Source organism: Lotus japonicus, chromosome 6 (assembly GCF_012489685.1).
Source record: "Lotus japonicus ecotype B-129 chromosome 6, LjGifu_v1.2".
In the NCBI taxonomy this organism is placed as follows: Eukaryota; Viridiplantae; Streptophyta; class Magnoliopsida; order Fabales; family Fabaceae; genus Lotus; species Lotus japonicus.
The window spans coordinates 56,217,974-56,240,528 of record NC_080046.1 but is presented as its reverse complement, the minus strand read 5'-3'; the positions used below and the strand labels follow the sequence as shown (position 1 = coordinate 56,240,528).

The window sequence follows — 22,555 nt, the reverse complement described above, 5'->3', positions numbered from 1 at the left end:
AATTCCAAAACTAAAATGAGGTCTCCTTGTATTTTTGGTAACTAATGCAAAGTCGGTGTAAAACTATTTTACCCGATAAGTTACTTTTTGCATCGAATGTCGGAATAGAAAACTTCCTTCTGAAGAAAGATTGAAATCATCAAGAGAAATGGGTGTACGCGTGTAGAATCTTCATTTGAAGCTCTGAATAGAAAAAGTCTTCATTGTCGGTTGATTCTAGGGTTTTGAAATACCAGGGTTTCAGTTTCGGCAAACTTCCGAGGATTGGAATCGGACGTTCGTAGATCCTATAGTTTCGCCTCGAAACGCTTGTTATATATGGAATAAGAGAAGTTCTAACATTTCTCTGAAGATTTTTGGAATTAGCTTCCATCGTGCCTTTAAGTGAAAACTAGCTATCTACTAGGGTTTCTGCCCTAGGTTTAAGCGTATAACGATCGTGCTATAACCTTTATCGATCATGATGCAATCCTTAAACTTTTCCTGAACTTTCTCCTTCATAAATTTATTTCATTTAGTAAACTCTTGTTCAGGTTTCCCTTCACAATACATCAACCCTAATCGTGAATAAGATTTTATTCACTTAGCATAAGCTTAAAAACTTGGGTCTTACACCAACAATCAACAAGCACATGATTTAGCACAAGCAAATTACTTTGGTTCCCAACGACCCTTTAGAGGGTAAAGTATAGGGTGAGCTACCAGATTTGCTATGAAGTTAGAGCTAGATTTTTCAGTCATTTATTGTTGCTATTGTGAGTAGCTTTTAGCATTTACTACCTATTTTTGAGTGTTTACGTTACTGTGACGCATAGGGGGCACCTAGTCTTGTCTTGTCCTACTATCAGTGTGGCTGTACCTACTGCTTGGGCTCGAGTGCCTTTAGACCATATACAATGGTTAAACAAAAAATGTTTTGTTTAACCCTTTTCTACCCCACTTTTTCTCTTCCCAACACTCCACATCATCTTCTCTCTCCAATTCAACAAACTCTCAACAATTACCCACTCCAATGGTTTTACTTAACTCTAGGGGTGAGCAAAATATCCGACCCGACCCAAACCCGGAAAACCCGACTTTAAAAAACACTGGTGGGTCGGGTCGGGTCGGTTTACGGGTATTAAAAATTGGACAGATGGTTCTATGCGGGTAATCACGGTCGGGTTCGGGTGGGTTCAATAAATCCGTCGGTACCCGACCCAACCCGATTAAAAATTAAAGATTTTTCCTTGTTACAAGCCCACAAATTGGTGAGGCCCAATGTTGAATGTCTGATTAATTGAACCCCAACCCTAGATATAAATTCAAAACTCACAATTTTCATTCATTCAGATTCAGTGGCCGTAGTTGAACTTGAACCCTAGGAAAGAAACCAAAATGACAAAACCCTAGAACTTGAACCTTGCACCGCCGCCCATTCCCTCATTTCCCTTGGTATTCCCCTCCATTCTTCACCCTCATTAAGCTTGAACAGTGAAACGAAGGCTGTTTGAAGGAAGAAAAGGTATGGTTTCAGATCCTCTCAGGTCTTGACCAGTTTCTGGTTTCATAAATCATTGAAATGAAAACTTGTTTTTTAGCTTCCCTTCCAATCTCTGTTACGTTGTCTTGTTCTATATTTTCTGTTTTCTTGATCTCTGTTCTTATTGTCTTCTTTTTGTCTGATGCCATTAGGAGGCCTGGAGACCATATTGGAGCAACAACTTAATCTTCAAACTTTTTTTCACTTGTGAATCTCGTTTGGTAAGTTTCTAACCCCATTTTTATTTTTTAATTTTGTCTAAACCTTGTGAGCTTGCTAATTATATATCTGTTGCCCTGTCTTTGCACCTTTTCTGCAATGATTTACCTTTGTAGTTTTTTTCCTCCTTGTCTGGCTTGAATAAATGGATAACTATCTTGTACATGTAAATGTTATGTTCCATTTCGTTAATGATATTGAAAAGTTAAAAAAAGAAAAGAAAAGTAAAGGTTTGCCATCTGCAAGACATTTTTATTATAAAAAAGATGCAACCCAGATTAAAAATCAATGCTTTTTCTAACCAAATGTCAAAAGAGAGGTTGTAGTTGTTTGGAAAGGCCTTAGTAATTCAAAAATACCATGAACATGTCATCCTTTGATCGTATGAACTAGAGTGGCCTCATTGTTTCAATTTTCCAAAAGCTCTTTACATGAACAATGAAGAATATGTGATGGGCCACTTACCGAGGGAATTCTTTGACTGCTGCAATTTTAAGTTATAGGAACTTTCTATCTCCTCCTTGTTATTAATAGAAATTAGTAAAAAAATTTGTCTAGCACTTGATTTTAGTAAAAGTAAGTTTCTTTTTTGGTCTTGATCTCTAAGTTGGCTATAATTTTTTCTTTTATGCTTTATTCTTTATTTATATTTGGTTCTGTTTTGGAAAGACACTTGAAAGTTAATTAATACTGGCTGAAATTTACACTTAACATGCTTATTCATTCACTTGAAACTTGGGCTTATGTTTTGACAATTCCATAGTCTTGATATCTAAGCTGGTTATGATTTTTTTTTCATTATATTTTTTTCTTATTTATCATTGTTTCTATTTTGGATTGACTCTTGAAAGCTAAACTAGCTGAACTTCACACTTAACATGCTTATTCATTGACACAGTGATGGAGCAACCTAATCAACACTTGTCTTCGACACCATCTCCAATAGACACCCAAGCAGCTGGACCATCCAATGTAACTCAACCAGCAGGTGCTTCTATTGGTGGAAGTCAACCCACTCAAGGTGCTGAGACTGATATTGCTAGGGCTGATCCTGTTGTGCTTCCCCCACCCCCTGAAGTTGAAGGGGCTAATCCTAAGAAAAAGCGTATTTGCTAGCGGTCCGCGTACAACAGCTTCTATATGGAAGCACTTTACCAGATTACCTGAAAATGAAGTTCAAGACCCCACTGCTGCTTGCAACTACTGTGGTAAGAGGTATTTGTGTGATAGCAAGACTCATGGCACCACAAACTTGAACACTCACTTGAAAATTTGCATTAAGTACACCTATGCAATCAGTAATGATCCAAGCCAGACTGTCCTTAATTTAGCTTCTGGGGACCTGGCAGCAACTAGCCTTAGATTTAATGTTGAAGCATGTAGGAAGGCAGTTGCGATGTTTGTTATCTTAGATGAACACGCTTTTAGAGCTGTTGAGGGAGAGGGATTTAAATTTCTATGTAACCAATTGCAACCTCAATTCACAGTTCCGTCTAGATTTACTGTTGCTAGGGACTGTTATCTGATTTACCTTGATGAAAAAGTGAGGCTGAGAGCCTTTTTTAGGTCAAATTGTAGTAGGGTGGCCCTTACAACTGATTGTTGGACATCAGTTCAGAACCTAAGTTACCTAGTCTTGACTGCTCATTTCGTAGATAATGATTGGAGGTATCAAAAAAGAATTATCAGCTTTTCAACAGTACCTAATCATAAAGGTGAGACAATAGGGAAGGTTGTTGAGGAAGTTTTGAGGTAGTGGGGGCTTAGAAATCTGTCCACAATCACCGTTGACAATGCATCTTCAAATGATGTTGCTGTAGCTCACTTGAAAAAAAGATTTAAGAACATGAATGGTTTGGTCTTAGATGGCCAATTCTTCCACATGAGATGCTGTGCTCACATTTTAAACCTGGTAGTGAATGATGGTTTAAAGGATATGAGTGGTTGTATCACAAGCATTCGTAATGCGGTTAGGTTTGTTCGGTCATCTACTCAAAGGCATGACAAATTCATGGAATGCATTGAGTTTTCTAGGATATCTTCCAAGAAACTAGTTTGTCTTGATGTTCCTACTCGATGGAACTCGACTTACTTGATGTTGGATGCAGTTGAGAAGTTCCAAGTTGCATTTGAAAAGCTGGAGTTTGAGGATCCCAATTACTTGGAAAGCTTTGGTGTTGCTGGTCCCCCTACTAGTGCAGATTGGGATAAGGCAAGAGCTTTTATTAGATTTCTGAAAATTTTTTATGAGGCCACACAAATGTTTTCATCATCCTTGCATGTTAGTGTGCATACTGCCTTTCACCAGCTTGCTGTAATTTATAGTGAGCTTGTGCAGTATTGTCATAGTTCAAATCCTACTTTGAGTAGAATGGGTATGGATATGAAGCTCAAGTATGATAAGTATTGGGGTAGCATTGCTAACATTAATCATCTCCTTTATTTTGGGGTCATCTTTGATCCTCGATATAAGTTGAAGTATGTAAGGTGGTGCTTTTCTAAAATGTATAATGAGGACCCAAATCTGATAAAAGAGCTCATAACTAGCATTAATGAGAATCTGTCCAGAATGTACGATTGCTATTCTGCTGCTCATAATGAAGAAAATAGGCAAGATCAAGGGCAATCATCTCATGGACCATTGGGTCCTTTGGAGGGGAGTACATCTGGGTCAAAATCTGCTGAAATTCCAACTTTCTTAGAAATGGCAAATGCTTTTCAGCAGCATCTTGAGCAAGAAAGTTCATTTGAAAGTAAAAATGAGCTTGAGAGATACTTAGATGAAGCTTGTGTTAAAGATAATGGCAAGTTTGAGCTGCTAGTATGGTGGAGGCAGAATTCATCAAGATTTCCAATCTTGTCAATTCTGGTCAAGGATGTTTTGGCTACTCCAGTTTCAACAGTGGCTTCTGAGAGTGCATTTAGCACTGGTGGTAGAGTCTTGGACACTTATAGGAGCTCTCTAAACCCTGAAGTTGCAGAAGCACTGATTTGTACTCAAAACTGGATGAGACAATCTTCCAATCAGCCCAAAGAACTTGATGTTGTTGATGTATTTGACCAATCTGAAAAAGTTATAACAGGTAGAAGTTTCTTTTCATAACTGTTATTTTATTTATCTGTTTTCTTTCCTAATAGATGTGTTTTCTTTCCGTGTTCTGTAGAATTTCGAGGCTTGATCATTTCTGGAAGGGCTAGAAGATCTGCTGCTGGTGCTGGATCTTCTCAGTCACAGCCAATGTCTATTGGCTGAGGTTCAATGGTTTGCAATATTTTATGAATAAGTTTTCTTATTGCTGCCTGCTACAATTTATTTTTCAAATTGACTAATTTTTCAACTAAATGTTTATTTTATGGCTAATTTTCAGTTGAGAAAGACTTTTTTGGAGTCATTGTGTGCAATGACTCATATTTTGGTAAGTCAAGCTATTTCTTAGAATTATTGTTTCTTTCTTTTTAGTTTGGACAAATATCTTAATTTTTTTGTGATCTTCATTGTTGGCAGCTAGTATGTTGATAGCTTCTTGCAGTTGTTGAATTGTGTTGTAATGTGGATATATTTTGGCTGAGTTTGGGGCATTCTTTGGACTTATTTTGGATTTCTCAAGATGGGCATGCTACTACTCTGTTCTGGTTGTCTTTGGTAATTTTACTGATATTGATTTTTACTCTATGTTTGGTGTTAGCTAGATTTGACTGAATTTGTGTTTTGATCAATTCATTTCTATTGCAGCCAAAATGTGGTGTTGATCACCATTGAAGGAATATTAATTGGAGCTCTACTATTGAAAAGTATGTGTATTTATGTATTTGTTATTGTTTGTGCTTCCGATTTTATTATTATCTTCTTGCGAATATAACTGAGTTGTGCTTCAATCCCTCCCTTTGTAGAATTGTTGGCTAATGGAGAGTGCTCCTAAAAGATTCCCAGGGAATACAATTACTGGTTATTCCCTTGAAGCTCCTATGCTAGTAGTGTACATGGATGAGGTAATATTAGTAACTCTTTGATTTTGTTTTTATTTTATTTTGTGCTGCATTACATTTCCAGCAAAGGAAAATGTTTAACTCTTGTAATTTAAATGCCAGATGTCACTTGAGGGCTGGAAGAGTTTGATAGAGTGCCCCAAGATTCATGCAAGTTTGATGGTGAAGATTGAAGAATGGTGAATGACTGCTTAAGAAGCAAAGCTTTAATGACAGATGCATACTTTTCTACTTAGTTATTTAGGCTATGATTGGTCTGTAACTATAACATACTTATCTACTTTTTAGCAATTTAAGCTATGACTATGGGTCTGTAACTTGATTCACGCATAACCATTGATGTTGTGCTTATGCTACCTATGCTTAATTTTTAATTAAGTTTACCTATGACTACTTTTTAATTAAGTTCAAAGATTTATTAGTTTGATCTCTAGTGACTCTAGTTTGGAATGTGCTGTATGAAATATTAATTTGGTGCAGGTTTTTATCAATGAGTCAGACTCATTGTTAGCAAAAATATGATTTTAGTCATGGGCTAAGGCCTTAGTTTACCAAAATTAGTACAGCCCAAGAAAAAATTAATTTTGGAGTTTTTTTTTTTTTTGCAAGTCTGTTTTACTAAATAAAACCTTGATTTTTTTACCAGGTCCAAAAAAAAACGTAGCCCATTATCTGGGCCCAACCCGACCAAACCCACCCGAAACTAGGTTGGACCCAACTTTACCCGAACCGACCAACCCGAAAGTAGCAGCGGTCGGTAGCGGGCCTAATAAATTATTGTTCGGTTTTTTTCGGGTGGGCTGAAATTGGCCCGAACCCGACCGAACCCGCCCGAAGCTCACCCCTACTTAACTCTCAACACCCTACCCCACCACTCACCACTCACCCTACCCCACCACTTTTTTATTTCACATTTTTATTTAATTTTTTATTTTTGTTTTTATAATTACATAAAATTACAATTATCGATTTAAATTAAATTAAAACAATAAACACTTAACAATTTTATTTTTAAATATAGACTATAATTTTTTTTTCTTAACTTAAAATGCAAGACAACAAACTAAGCATACAAGAATTTATTTTATTTTCTTAAAATAAAATGCAAGACAACAAACTAAGCACACCATATCTTAAAATGCAAGACAAGGAAAAACTAAGCACACAACACACACATAACGTAATTAGTACGATACAAATCATCTTCAATCCTGAGACATTCCAAACTTTGCCCAGATGTGCTTCACTAGATCTGCTTGCAGTTCATGATGAACATTTGAATCACGCAACTCGGATCTAGCACGCACATGATTTGCAAAAGCGGGTAAAACCTCGGTCGAGTATGGTTGCTGTGTACTAGATCCACCTTCCCCAGATTGCTCAAAATCGGTCCAACGTTGAGCATATGAATCTCGTTCATCCTCGACAATCATATTATGTAATATGATGCATGACCTCATAATGATACTCAAGTCATTTATGTCCCACAAGCGAGCTGGTTCACGGATGATTTTAAAACGAGCTTGAAGAACTCCAAATGGATGTTCGATGTCCTTCCGACATCCCTCCTGAACTTTTGCAAATAACTTATCGGGTTCACTTTGAGGAAGTCTAATCGTTTTGACGAAAGTTGGATAAGAAGGATAGATACCATCGGCTATATAGTATGCCATATTATAGGGACGACCATTCACAAAGAAATTCACAGCTGGAGCCTTTCCCTGTTCCACGTCATCAAACACTGGTGACCGATCTAGAACGTTTATGTCGTTCAACGTTCCAGGACATCCAAAAAAGGCATGCCAGATCCATAGGTCATAAGTTGCAACTGCTTCAAGAATAACTGTTGTGGTTCACTTATCCCCTCTAGTAAATTGACCTTCCCATGCTTTAGGACAATTTTTCCACTCCCAGTGCATGCAGTCAATACTCCCGATCATGCCTGGGAACCCCCGCATGTCATTAGCATGTAGTATTCTTTGCAGGTCTTCTTGGGTTGGTGCTCTCAGGTATTGTTGCTCATACAATCGTATGATTCCTTTACAGAATCTACGTAAACACTCCAATGCTGTAGTACCTCCAATTTTGATGTACTCATCGACCGCATCTGCTGTCACACCATATGCTAACATTCGCATTGCTGTGGTACATTTTGCTAAGGGTGATATACCTTGTTTATTGGCTGCATCAACGCGTTGGGTGAAGTAGTTATCACTACTTGAAAGGTCATCAACGATTCGAAGGAAAAGATGTTTTTGCATCCGGTACCGACGACGAAACATTGCATCGTCATATGTAGGCTCATTGGCAAAGTAGTCGCCAATTAGTCTCTGGTTTGCCGCTGTATGATCTCTACCGAGATATTTTCTACTACGAGGTGCAGTATCTTCTCGAATTTTTCTTCGACGCTCTCTAAATCGGTTGAGTACATAAGCTTCTTCAATTTGACTATTTTGAATGTATGCTGCAAGATCAAAAGGACAATCAGATGGATCAATTTTTTGTGAAATTTGAAGTAGATTGGAAGAGATTTGGGATATTGGTACATCAATGGATCTATGAGTCCATATAAGTAGGTACATTGAATGGTGGTTGAGTGCCGGATCTGAAATAAGTTATCAACCAGAGTTAATTATCGGAAAAGGACAAGATTCGAATTGAGTGGTACATATTCAAACACAGTTACCCGAGAATTATTAAAGCCAAACACTACTGACTTGACACCACAGGCAAATTATTAAAGCAAACACTACAGACTTGACACCACTGGTGGATCTGAAATAAGTTATCAACCAGAGTTAATTATCGGAAAAGGACAAGATTCGAATTAAGTGGTACATATTCAAACACAGTTACCCGAGAATTATTAAAGCCAAACACTACTGACTTGACACCACGGGCAAATTATTAAAGCAAACACTACAGACTTGACACCAGTGGTGGATTTGAAATAAGTTATCAACCAGAGTTAATTATCGGAAAAGGACAAGATTCGAATTGAGTAGTACATATTCAAACACAGTTACCCATACATTAAAGCAAACATTACATAGCTGTCACCACTTGAAAATTATTAAAGCGAACATTAAAGCAAACACTACAGACTTCACACCACTGACAAGTTTGACCGAATACAGACAAAGACTCGCTTGAAATTAATTTCCAAATAGCTCTTTGGACAACTGCTCTAACAACTCTTTCTTACGGTCACTGAGATGCTCTTCCGAAGTTAGCTTTAGATACATACTAACTTTCTTAGCATTAGTCTTCTCTTTCATCGCATTAGTCTTCTCTTTAATCAATTCGTTAGTCTCTGCTTGCACCGATGCTATCTTGTCCAATCGTTCAAGCTCTTTCTCCTTGAATTGGATATAAGAATCCCACTCTTTGTCCACCACCTCGTCGGCATCTTCTCTAATTTTCTTTTTACTCTTTTTTTTAGCTGCCTCCCTACCCATTGGACGAGGAATTGATCCTATAGAGTTTGAGCCACTTGCATCACTGTCGTGTGATCTCTTAGATCCACTACTTCTCGAGCCACTATTTCCTCCTACCTGACTACAAAAACGTGGTTGATCACGGAGAGCGCGCCATTCTTCCATCAAAGTAAATTGACCAATCTTCCCACTTGCGAATAATTCCTGCACTTTTGCGATAACATCATCCTCCGACCAACGACTTCGTTGCTCACGCTTAGCGCTATCATAAGCGCCAATCCATTTACCCAATCTTGTGTTCATATAATTTCAACGGTTTCGGCAGGCAACCCAATCGCGCGGAGGATCGAATGAGCAATGCTCATTACAATACTCAGCAATATCTCTCCAAAATGTTTCTACTTTCTGGTTTCTTCCGACAACACTGCTTGTTCCACAATTAATCCACCCACTAATTAGCACTAGATTTTGTGCAGTGTTCCATGCGGGTGAAGGGGCTTTTTTGCTCTTAGGAGTGACTTCATTGACTTCATTATCAGCTGACCCGCCACCAAGATTGACTTGTGTTGAAAATTCCGGAAATTCCGGCACATCAACACTCGGAAAATTTTCAGGAACCACTGGCATATAACCACTAGACTGGGGTGTTTGAGATGAATATCTCACAGATCCATAAGATGGATGAGAGTTTGGAACAATTGATGACTGGTTAAAATTTTGTATGTTTTGAGGAGGTTGGTACGAATATTGATTTGGATCTGGATAATAGTTTGGATTTCGAGGACGTTGGTTTGAGATTTGATGTGGGACTTGATAATAGTTTGGATTTTGAGGACGTTGGTTGGAGATTTGATGTGGGACTTGATAATAGTTTGGATTTTGAGGACGTTGGTAAGAAATTTGATTTGGATCTTCATAGTTGTTGTGATTTTGGTTGTAAAATGGGTTGTTTGAAGAATTCTGGGTGTTGAAATGGTGATTGTTGAGATCCATTTCAATACAAATGCTAATAGATAGATAAATAAGATGGTGAGAGAGATAATAAGAGAGTGAAAAAACTTGGTTTTTTTTTCCTGTGTCCAAATCAAACGAACCAAGTCTCTATTTATAGAGAAAAAAAATCATGAATTTTGGTATAATTTTTTTTTTCAGAAAATATTTTTTGTGATGAAATAATTGAGTTCAAAAGATAAGGAAAAACGAAATCCGGAGCAACCAACCAGAGGAAGCCACGTGGCAGGGGAGGAGAAAAAGTCGTTCTCTCTCTTGAGACAAGTCTCCGCGTGCAGTGCACGCGCCTGCGAGGGCCATTCAGAGGGCGCCACATGGCGTCCCTCTCTCCTCTCAAGTTTGTTGAATTCCTTCAACATTTCAGCCATTCCTCTCTCCTCTCAACTGACTTCAATAACCATTGGATGCTCTCAACAAAATTCAACAAGCCTCAACATCAATCCTCAACATCCATTGCTCATGGTCTTATTGTATCTCGTTTCTGGCCTTTAATGGAATGTTTTTCATTAATCCAAATAATAATAATAATAATAATATTAAAGAGCAAAAAGTAAAATAAATAAACTAACAAATAAAGCCGGATAAAATTAGGGTGTGACAAGATGTAGATGAAAATAGGGAACTAACCCCGTATATTCTTAAAAAAATATAATTGAATAAAGTGTAGGGCGTGTTGGCTTTATGTTCAAACGCTAGTTAACCCAATAGCCTCTTTTGTGCTGCCTTCATTGAAATATGCAATTTCACTTTTCAATTAAAATTAAATAAATTTGTGTCTACTTAAATATCCAAACACTCAACAACACAAGGGAAAAATTTAACCTGCACAAGTAAAAACTTGTGTAAGGTTACACATGTAGCTTTTGACCTGCAATAAGAAGTTTTTAAAATAAAAATCAAAATAGATATTTTCTTAATTAAACATTTATCTTTTAATTAATTTTAAAAATTTGTTTTATCTTAATTTGTTCCTTTTCTCTCTCCTTCACCAGAAAATATTTTTCATCAACAGAAACCCATTAACCCTCCATCTTCTCATATAAGCACAAAACCCTAACTGCCACCTCCTCCATCTCTCCCATGGTCTCGCCGCCACCACCACCTCCTTGGCCTTGCCGCCACACCACCTCCTTCTACCCCATGACCCCGTTTCCTTCCTTCTCAAGCGCACCACCACCTCTTCTCCTTCTTTCCTCCACAAAACAGCTCCGCCGCCACGCTCCTCGTCGGTTCCAGCGCCGATCGCTCTAGATCTGAAGAGAGGAGGACCAACAACCACCAGATCGGTGGTGGGTTGGGGTTGCCGTGATTGGTTGGTGTTGTTGTGGGCTGGGGAAGACGAGTGATGGCATGGTAAGGAGGGCCGACACGGCGTGGCTCCGGCACCGCGCAACTGCCACCGCGTCGTCCAGCGCACGCGGCCTCGTCCAGCACCGCTTCGTTGCGCCACCGCCACCATCCCTTCTTTCTTTAGGTCCAGATCACCAAGTTCGCACCTTTTCCTGGTGTTGCGATTTTGGGTTTCTGCGGTTGGGTGGAGAGGTATATCGGACGGCGACAGGATCTCCATCTTCGGCGCGCGGAACATCTGGATCGACCATTGCTCTTTGTCCTACTGCGCCGATGGGTTGATCGATGCGATTATGGATGATTAATATACCAGGTTCCTGTTGCTTCAAACTACCTGTTGGTGTTGTTTGTATCAAGCTTCTCAATCTCTCTGGATCTCTCTTTCTTCCAATCTGTTTCTTCAGTTGTTACTAGGTGATGAATTTATCAGATTTGTAATCCTTTTCCTTTGTTTTGAGCAACACATTCATGTAAAGATCTAACCCCCTTTTTTCTGGGTTCAAGCTTTGTATTTCTGTAATTTACAGTATATTGATTTAGCAGAACAATTATGATACTGGAGATGCTTTGTATTTCTGTAATTTATATTGATTTAGCAGAACAATTATGATACTGGAGATGCAGGTTTTATGTTATATGTTCTTCCTTATGTTATATGTTCTTCCTCTGTAACATTGAGTACTGGCATATTTGGCATATTTGGAAGGGGGAGAGATCTGGGTTATTTTGTTTCAGAATCTGTTATGTTGATGATGAAGAACAATTCAAGTTTAATAGATTAATTAACTTAATTAAAATTATCACAAGTTAATTATTGTAATTAATAAATATGTATTTTTATTTATTTTTTAAAAACCGGCTAAACCTTCTATTGCAGGTCAAAAGTCACTTGTGCAACCTTACACAAGCTTTCATATGTGTACCGTAAATTCCTCCCAACATAAGTAGTGAGTTATTTGGGATATGACAAATATACAAACATACACTTTTTCTATACATCATTTAGCACCACAAAGTATCTTGATCATTAAAAATCACCACAAAGTGAGATGTCCAAAAGAGTTTTAAGAGAAAATAAATGTAGGTTTATATGTATCATCGTCCTTTAAAAAAAGAGGTGAATTAGATATCTGCTCTGGAGTATTTTTTTATTTTATTTTTATGTTTGGTTAGTAATAATTCATCTATTTGACATGGGTGTGCAGGTCAAAGGTTTGGTATCAATATCACTTTGTTTAATTAGTACATGAAATTGACTCTACAAGGAGTATATTTGACTTTACAAATCAATCACGAGCGAGTTAAATTTCATCAGCACTCAAGGGTGGCATCTAAGTATGTCATGTATTGGGTTTGGTACATCTAACATGGTATAACAAGGATGTTAGATTTAGAGACAAAAACATGTGATAACAGAAGCGGATGTGGAGTGGAGTGCCAGGTTCTATATAATACAGGTTTGATTATTGAAAATGTGTTGATCTTGGTGTTGGCTGTACGTTTATAGAAAGGATGGCACATCTAATTTGGTCAAGAAAATCAAATTAGTGATGGGTATCTTTAATTCAAATTTGTGTTCCTGCTTAATCGCCGGATCTTAATTAATTAAACCCCTCATGCTTTAAGCAAAAGCAAAGACTTTTGTTAGAAAAGAAGTGAACTACAAGTATGGCAAAAACGTTGCCTCCTTTTGTAATGATCATGTCATATGCATCATTCTCATCATATGGGCCTATGTGACCAAAACAAAATACCCTTTTTTGTGTACTTTCTTTATTTTTGAGAATGAAAACCCCACATTTCAAACCTAAAGTGATCGGATACATGCTCATCCAAGAAAGCTTGAGTGTGTATTGTACATTGATTTATTAATTTATTGACTTTCTCTTTGACCTCCAAAGTAGCAAAAATAGTTATCAAACTAGAGATCTTAATAACCTAGTAGTTTTTTTATGGAAATTGTATAGTAGAAGCATGTTATGCATGTAAGGCTTAAGAATGTGTACACTAGTACTTCATAAAGATATTATGGACTCGATTTCTTAGGAGAAGGTTTATCCATTTTATTCTAACCTATAGAAAGGTGAAGTTGTCTCTATAGTTTTATTATATTTTTTTTATTATCATAGTTTTATTATACTGATAACTTGATACTACCACAAGAGGACCCCCACCGAAAAAAAAGCACTTTAGTAATTGTATTTGCTAACATAGTAACATGTACTCTGTTGTCATCATCATTTATGGTAGCCTCTTAGTACTTTACTTGGTCCATGCTTTATGCTGTGATAATATCATATTGAAATGCTCTGGGGTCCCTTGTGCATCGTCCAATTAGCTAAAAAATAAAATGACCGATAGGGTATTTGTGGGCAACACTATAGTAGTTGTACCAAATGTCCATAATGATTATCTATCTACCAAAAAAATGTCCATAATGATTTTAACTATTTAAGATAAGATAAAGATCTTAGTTTTACATTAGCATTACGCAGCCTTGACCTTTATGGCATGACAACATTCATTGTGTGCATGTGCATCTTGCACCTAAAGTCTGAGGCTATATATGATGATGAACTCACCGGCCATGAAACCTATGAAACATATGGACTCATCTTAGAACTCAAGAATAGGCCTAACGATAAGCTAAATATGAGGATATTTTTATTTGTTTAAAATATATTTTTTCACTGCATACATTTTTTTATACTCTCATGATTAATTTCTTGCTATGGAAATAAATATATTGCTAAGTGTGGTAGGGGTAACCAAGTGGGTTGGTGTAGTGGTTCAATACTTCATCCTTTAAGTAAGTAGTTGGAGGTTCGAATCCCAACTCTTACCAACAGAGAAAACTCATTGGTCAGCCCCTACTGCTTAGTACACTGACCGTGAGACGATTAATTAATCTCACGGCTGTCAGCTGTGGGAATACCTTGGCCAAACCAAAAAATGAAAAAAGTGTGGTAGGGGTAACACATTGTAGCGGTGCCGTTTGTTTGAATCACAACATCCAATTATGCGTACGTCGTTGTTGATTTACGGCAAGGGAACTTGAGAAGAGGACAAGGGCATATGAGTCTATTGGACGCGTGAGTTCGACATAGCCGTTTTATAGTTTTGAAAATCAGTGATGATTCATTAATAAATCATAATTAGCACAACGATTATCTCATTTTCTTCTTTAATTAACCCATCTACAAAATTTCCATTCCTCTAATCGAATCGAAGAAGCTTTCATTTCTCTCTCTTGTTCAGATTCTTCTGGTTCTGCCATAATCGTCGCTCGTCACTCATTGGAGGAAGAAGAAGAAGAAGAAGAAGAAGAAGAAGAAGAACTCAGGTACACGCAACAACAACAACGCCATCGTTTTCAGATCCAAATCGAGCGGTTGCGATTCTCTGTTCACGTTCCGCCGATTCCGATTTTCCCTCACTTTCATGTTCTTCTCGTGAGTTTCTTCTTCTCTTCGATTCATTTTCCCTCTCTGTGATTTGATCATTTCTAATTGTGATGAATGAATGATTGTGAAGCGTGTGTGAATCAGATCTTGAAAATTGGCGCCCCAACGACGTTCCCAGCGCCACGTGGCGGGCCAGATGCCGCAGGCCAATGCCGCTGCACTGTATGACCACGCCGCCGCATCCGATGCCGGCGACGCTGTCATGGCGCGCTGGCTTCAGTCCGCCGGCTTGCAGCATCTGGCTTCCCCCATCGCTTCCTCCGGCATCGACCAGCGCCTCCTCCCCAACCTTCTCATGCAGGTACCATTCCACTTCATGGAATTTTGCTGCAATTTTCTCTGTTTAGATCATCAATTTCCTTTAATTCTGCATGTTTGCGCAATTTGTAACTATGAATTGTTGTTAATATATGAATACTTTATTTGGACTTTGCTAAACCAAGGAATTTTGCTTGATTATGCATTTCGTAGTTCCAGTCTTTCAGGTTTTGGATGAAATTTTTGCTAAATTATATTTAGTAGCACTTGCTAAAGTAGTTATATATGTTATAGAAATTTGAGCAATCATGAAATTGAGGGATGATTTGTCAAATGTGTGTAGTATCGGTAAGATTTGTCAAATGTGTGTAGTAGTTTTTACTTGATGGCAGTTTATGCGGTGACTTAGATGAATATGATAATTGTTGTAGGGTTATGGAGCGCAGTCTGCCGAAGAGAAGCAGAGGCTTTTGAAGTTGATGAGAAACCTCAATTTCAATGGGGAATCTGGTTCGGAGCCATATACGCCCACCACCCAAACTTTAGGTGGAGTGGCTGGATCAGATGGGTTTTATTCTCCTGAGTTCAGGGGGGATTTTGGAGCCGGGCTTTTGGATCTTCATGCTATGGATGATACAGAGCTTTTGTCTGAGGTATGCGCATGATTCATTTATATCATAAAAGGCTAGTTACTTAATTATACCAGTGGACTTTGTTTGGCTCATTTACTACAGTTAGAGAAAATGTGTTTAACTTGAAATGTTGTTAACTATGTGTAAGATGAGATTATCAATTATCATGAGCACTTTGTCCTGAAGAGTTCTGCAACTGTTTATATGATCTTATGCAACAATTTGTGTTGGTAATGATGAAGATCCTAGGTTATATAATCAGTAATTTAGACGGTAATCTTGATTCTGAGTGTCTTAACCTTTAGCACTTCTGTTTCAATTCATTTTTTTAATTGCACATGTCTTTTTCTCTCTGATCCCTTATAGTGTAAGGATGTGTACTTCCATGTGTTCGCTCTAACTTTCCCCCTCTTATCAGCATGTTATTTCAGAACCTTTTGAACCTTCACCTTTCATGCCTGGAGATGCTAGAGTATTTGAAGACGATTTCGATCCAATTACTAGCAAGCTGGACAGAGAAGCAGATGTTGATGCATCAAGTTCTTTACCTATGAATGAAAAAGAGAATAGTACAAGGGAAAATAATGTAGCCAAGATTAAAGTCGTGGTATGTCAAAATTCTATAGACATAAATGACCTATGTATACATGCATTGCTTCATAATTTTTTGCATTAAAAGTTAAAACAAGTAGAAAGAACTGGTGTTCCATGTGCTGCATTGGGGACTTCGTTCTAGATTGAAAGTGTTGTTAGTAAATACAGATATTTTGATTTCTATCCTTTTTCCTTTAATATTTTTTCTAGAACCTCAAAAACAATATGTCAACTACTATTAACAGTTGGTATAGAAGCTTAGAAGGAAAAAGCCTTTTTTTAATAATATTTACTGCATTTTAGTTCACAACATTTTGGAACTTCAATTATTTTCTTTTTTTTTTGTACATTATTATTTTCTCTTCCTACCTAAAGCTCAGCTGCTGATACTCTCAAATTAAATATTATCGAGTTCATCTTTATATATTAAGTTAAGACATACTCTATTCTATTGACGGTGACTTAGTCTCACGATATACTTTCTCCTAAGAATCATACATATCATTCTTAATTTTTAAAATTTTAGATTTAATTTTTTTAAATTAATTATACATATCTTATTTGTAATCTTAAATACTTTTTTATATTAATTTATACTTTTTATATTCTACTTGAGTTTAAAATTTCCTGTGCAATGCACAGGATGCTTGATAGTTCAAATGCAAGTTTGATTCATCAACATTTAAGGGAGATTTGTCATTATTTTTATTTCAATAATTCTTTGAAAGATACAGGATGCTTGATATTTCAAATGCAAGTTTGATTCATCAACATTTAAGGGAGATTTGTCATTATTTTTATTTCAATAATTCTTTGAAAGATATCCATTTTAATGCTTGTCTTAGGTACGCAAAAGACCTTTAAACAAGAAGGAGCTTGCTAAAAAGGAGGATGATATTGTAACTGTATCTGATAATGCATATTTGACTCTCCATGAGCCCAAACTAAAGGTTTCTTTAGAACTATTTTCCGTTCATAACTATATTCAGTTTAAAAGTTGAATATATGCTGTCTTGTAATTAGTGATCTTTATATTGATGTTCTCATTTTTATTTACTGCTCAAAGATCTGAATGTTTATTTTATGATGAAAGGTTGATTTGACAGCTTATGTGGAGAAGCATGAGTTTTGTTTTGATGCTGTTCTTGATGAGCATGTTACCAATGATGAAGTAAGGCATCTTTTATCCTAGAATTTTTTTTTTATTGTTGTTTGCCGATATTCAAAACTTTTTCAATTGTTTTGATATCGTCTATTGTCTTCTATGTTATTGCTTGTATGTGGGGTTTATATAAGTGGTTAATTGCTTGTAGATCTTGGTCTTGGTTTGTTTGATCAATGTTATGATTGTTTCATAATTCCAGGTATACCGAGCTACAGTGGAACCAATTATTCCTACAATTTTTGAGCGAACCAAAGCTACCTGTTTTGCTTATGGTCAGACAGGTGAGAAATATTTTTGTTTGTTATTGATAACATACCTGTACGATATTATCAGTATCTTCCAGTTTTACATTTCAAACCATTTACTCCTTCAGTTTTATGTATTAATGTGCACTTTTTTGTGTAACCTTACTAGTTTGTTTATACATTGTAGCATCCATTACTGTTTCTTGATAATGTTACCATTTGAACCAATTAAACAAGTAAGGATAGGGATTCTTCGATTTTTTTTGGGGATTGTAATGTTGTTCCTGGATGGCATATGTGACAGTCAATAGATTTAACGTCTAAAAAATGATCATAATATGTAAAATACTTATTTGCTGAGGGTTTGAGGATATTGTTGACTTTGGCCTAGAAAAAGATGGGATTTTGCACTTGATCTTAGATGTAGTTATAATCAGAATTTCTTAATTTGAAATGTATCCTGGAAATCTTTCCTTTTCCATGAAGCAGAATATGTACTCATTGACTTGGTTGGTGGCACCATATAAGTCTCTTCATTTATGTTACACTGCCATGCTTGATCCTCAAATTGCGATCCACGTTGATTACTTTGATACAAGTGATGTTTTACTTTCAGGAAGTGGCAAAACATACACAATGCAACCTTTACCACTCAGAGCCGCAGAAGATCTTGTCCGACAGTTGCATCGACCAGTTTACCAGAATCAGAAATTTAAATTGTGGCTCAGTTACTTTGAGATATATGGTGGAAAACTATTTGATCTTCTTAGTGACAGAAAGTAGGTATTTCTTTCCTTCCATATGTTTTTTTTTTATCTACTATGAATTTATGATCTTATCTATGGATATACTAGTATTATTTAAATGCATTTGATGACGGTGTTGCAGTAGAGTTTTTCCTAAACCATTATGTTTGCCTTTGGAATAAGTGCTTTGTATGTGGGTCTGGGCCTTAATTAGAATATGAGATTTTTAATATCTATCTCTAGAACTCAACTAATATACTTTTACTGATATTATCTTGCTTACTCAATGCCTCAACCTGCATGTCTTATTTGCTCTTTGGTGCATGCTGCTGAGGTACTTGATTGCTAAATGGTTGTTTCTTACATTATAAATAGGAAACTTTGCATGAGGGAAGATGGCCGACAGCAAGTTTGCATTGTAGGACTGCAAGAATTTGAAGTTTTTGATGTACAAATTGTTAAAGAATTCATTGAAAAGGGAAATGCTGCAAGAAGTACAGGATCCACTGGTGCTAATGAGGAGTCTTCCAGGTCGCATGCTATCTTACAACTGGTGGTAAAGAAGCACCCTGAGGTGAAAGAGAGCAAGCGGAACAACAACAACGATGGAAATGAGGCAAGAAGTGGAAAGGTTGTGGGAAAGATTTCTTTTATTGATCTTGCTGGAAGTGAAAGAGGTGCTGACACGACTGATAATGATCGTCAGACACGGTACTACTACATTTAAATTATTTGTTTAATATATTTAACTTCTGAAAAGTCAATTGCTTGACAGTGCTTTCTAGAATGTTCTATGCATGAAGATTTTTCAACACATTGTTACAAAGCATTTAACATATTTGGTTCATAAGCTGAACCTTTTGGGGCAATTACAAAGCATTTAAAAATATTTGGTGCATAATCTGAATCTTTTGGGGCACAGTATGACTCGGCTTGAACATGATTGCCTCAATGGATGATACCTGTCGTTCAAACCTAAAAAGTATGAAAATGTATCAGTGTTTAAAATCTCTATATAACTGATAAGAGATTGAACATGACTCGGCTTGAACATGATTGCCTCAGTGGACGATACCTGTAACCTAAAAAGTATGAAGATGTATCAGTGTTTAAAATCTCTATATAACTGATAAGAGCTTGTTTTTCCTTTTTATTTAGCTTTTTTACCCAACTTTTCTGGGACTACATAAAAATGAGCACAGCAGTAGAAACATAAACCATTTTTGAAGAAAGTAAATGAAACCTTCTAATTATTTGTATTTTATGTGCTACTAATGTTTCTGCCTTAATGCAATTGTCTTAGAAGATTTTCTACTATATTTATTAGATTTTACTTCAAATTTAATACAATAAAGTGAGGCTACCTATTTGCACAAATTGTTATAATAGTACAGGCGTACTTTGTAAATATAAGTCTACAAACATCATGGCTATTTGTTGTCTATATTTTTGTGTTATTTTGATGTAACTGCTGCTGAAAACAAGATTTGGTGGCTTCCTTCAATTCCTGCTTATGGAAATTTTACTTGCTCAAATTAAGTACTTTCTCCTTTATTAACAAAATCAAATTACTCCGCAATTTTTTTGTATCCCTACCAAAGGATTGAAGGAGCAGAAATCAACAAAAGTCTTTTGGCTTTGAAGGAATGCATTCGTGCTTTAGACAATGACCAGATCCATATTCCATTTCGAGGAAGCAAACTTACAGAAGTACTCCGTGACTCCTTTGTGGGCAATTCAAAGACTGTTATGATCTCTTGTATATCTCCAGGTGCTGGGTCTTGTGAACACACACTCAACACCTTGAGATATGCAGATAGGTATGTGTTTCTGTATTATGTGCTCTAACATTATATTTAGTAACAGGGTATATCCTTTCTTTCCTTGACATTTATGTTTATATTAACTGATTCATCACAATATGATCAGGGTTAAAAGTCTATCCAAAAGTGGAAATTCGAGAAAAGACCAGGTTCCAAATTCTGTACCACAAGCTAATAAGGAGGTTTCTTCCACATCATCTCTTCCATCTAGTGCTGGTGCAGAGGATTTTAACGACCAGCGTCAAGAGAAGACAATGGATATGGGCAGGAAATTTGTTGAAAGAGAAAGTTCTTTGTACAACTCTGCTACTGATGTTGACAAACAGCCATCAAGTGTTTCTTCAAGTTACCTACTAAACGGGCGAGAAGAAAAAGGTCTGACTTCTGCTTCAATGGACAGGGAGAGGTTTGAAGTGAAGAACTCGTTCAACGATTATACCAGCCAAAAAATGACCTCTTATTCACAAAATGATACAGTTGAGAAAGTGCAAAAGGTGTCCCCCCCACGCAGAAAAGGAGCTAAGGAGGAAAAGTCTGAAAGACCTGCAAACTTGACGAAAAGGGATGCCAATGGTTCTGATCTCTTCACGACAAGCTCCAAGCAGCAGACCATGGGGAATTATAGCACTGTTACCACAGGGAATTATAGCACTGTTACCACTGGATCCAGGCTTTATGAAGCAGAATCCTCTCCTGATGGGAATATCAGTGCAGTACTGGAGGTTTGGAAAATATATGGAATTACTTATTCTATACCAGCTTTCAATTGAATTTAAACTTCGCAACTTGTTTATGTTATTCATTTAATATCTGAAATGTATTTTTGCAGGAGGAAGAAGCATTAATTGCTGCTCATAGAAAAGAAATAGAGGACACAATGGAGATTGTTCGTGAAGTGAGTAATCACCACTTAAGTTTTTTTTTTTTTGATAAGCACCACTTAAGTTTGTGTGTTTGGTTTACGTTATTCATAATTTCTTTTTGGTCTGCTTTGGTAGAAACTGAAGTAGTGTGCTTTCTTTTGTTTAAATTTTTAAAATAGAATAGGAAATGATTGGAATTTTCAAATTCCAGATAACTTGTCTACGATTGATTTGTGTGTGCTCATGTTGCATTGCCTTGGTATTTCAGGAAATGAAACTCTTGGCCGAAGTGGACCAACCGGGAAGCCGGATTGACAACTATGTAACCCAATTGAGCTTTGTGCTATCTCGCAAAGCAGCTAGTCTCGTGGGTCTCCAAGCTCGCCTCGCAAGATTCCAACATCGACTGAAAGAACAGGAGATTCTAAGCAGGAAACGAGTTCCCCGTCAATAAGAGACTCGGCTTCTCTTATACAATGTCACTTATGATCTGTATTCATGTATGTGTTGTTAGCAATATAGTTGGAAAGGTTTCGTTTAATATTAACAAATCTTGTTTGGATATATTCTAATTAAATTTACTTACATGTATATGTCCTTTTTGTGAGATTTTAGCCCCCTGAGCCTTTGCATATTTGGTATAGAACCGTTTGGATGCGGACCAAAAACACTTATTAGAGCTTATTTAGGCTTCTTTTTGTAGAAAAGCTCTAATAAGTGTTATTTGGTCTAAATCCAAACAGACTCGTAATCTATTTAGGTTGAGTTATCCGTCTTAAATTTTCGAATGGTGAAAGATAAAAGGAAAAAAGAAATAGTGCTGTACATGAATTACAGTTCCCCCCTTTTATCCGTCCTCCCAATGGGAAATTTTATATATCCCACCTAGTAAATGAGATACTTTTTTTTTTCTTTCTGAACGTTAGTAGATGAGATACTTATTTCTCAGGATACTATCAAGCACAAAAATAGGATCCCTCCCAGTAGTATTTTTTTCATATTTTTTCATACACATGGATCACAAAATCAAACCCATGACCATATACTTAAGACTCTAGCCTCTTCCACTAATTCAATGTAGATTATAAAAGCAATGAAATAAAGATTGTCATTTCAATCATATAACTAGTAATATCTTCCCCCACGTTGCTTAATTTAATTTTGTCACGTAACATAGTCTATTAATATATGATAGGCATTCCCTTGAAATAGCTTAGTTGGAAGATACAATGATAACTA

The 22,555-nt window shown here is 36.7% G+C and overlaps 2 protein-coding genes and 1 pseudogene across 3 annotated transcripts; 2 read left to right on the top strand and 1 right to left on the bottom strand.

Moving 5' to 3' along the window:
* The first annotated feature begins 3,587 nt into the window (after positions 1–3,587).
* On the top strand, positions 3,588–6,050 carry LOC130725612 (zinc finger BED domain-containing protein RICESLEEPER 2-like). Its single transcript, XM_057576826.1, has 6 exons — positions 3,588–4,824; positions 4,906–4,981; positions 5,475–5,547; positions 5,633–5,731; positions 5,831–5,907; positions 6,017–6,050. Exons 1-6 carry the CDS (start codon positions 3,588–3,590, stop codon positions 6,048–6,050), a joined length of 1,596 nt encoding a protein of 531 aa, XP_057432809.1.
* An 875-nt stretch (positions 6,051–6,925) lies between these two features.
* On the bottom strand, positions 6,926–10,158 carry LOC130724726 (uncharacterized; annotated as a pseudogene).
* A 4,458-nt stretch (positions 10,159–14,616) lies between these two features.
* On the top strand, positions 14,617–21,923 carry LOC130722737 (kinesin-like protein KIN-13A). 2 transcript variants are annotated; one of them, XM_057573566.1, is made up of 13 exons: positions 14,617–14,978; positions 15,075–15,291; positions 15,680–15,901; positions 16,299–16,487; positions 17,320–17,424; positions 17,568–17,645; positions 17,839–17,920; positions 18,501–18,663; positions 19,006–19,341; positions 20,232–20,450; positions 20,560–21,175; positions 21,283–21,348; positions 21,585–21,923. In XM_057573566.1, the coding sequence occupies exons 2-13, from the start codon at positions 15,127–15,129 to the stop codon at positions 21,768–21,770; spliced, it is 2,427 nt and encodes an 808-aa protein (XP_057429549.1). In that variant the 5' UTR covers positions 14,617–14,978; positions 15,075–15,126; the 3' UTR covers positions 21,771–21,923. The 2 variants fall into 2 exon arrangements, with proteins under 2 accessions (XP_057429549.1, XP_057429548.1); XM_057573565.1 differs by having other exon boundaries at positions 15,061–15,291.
* Positions 21,924–22,555: the final 632 nt, after the last annotated feature.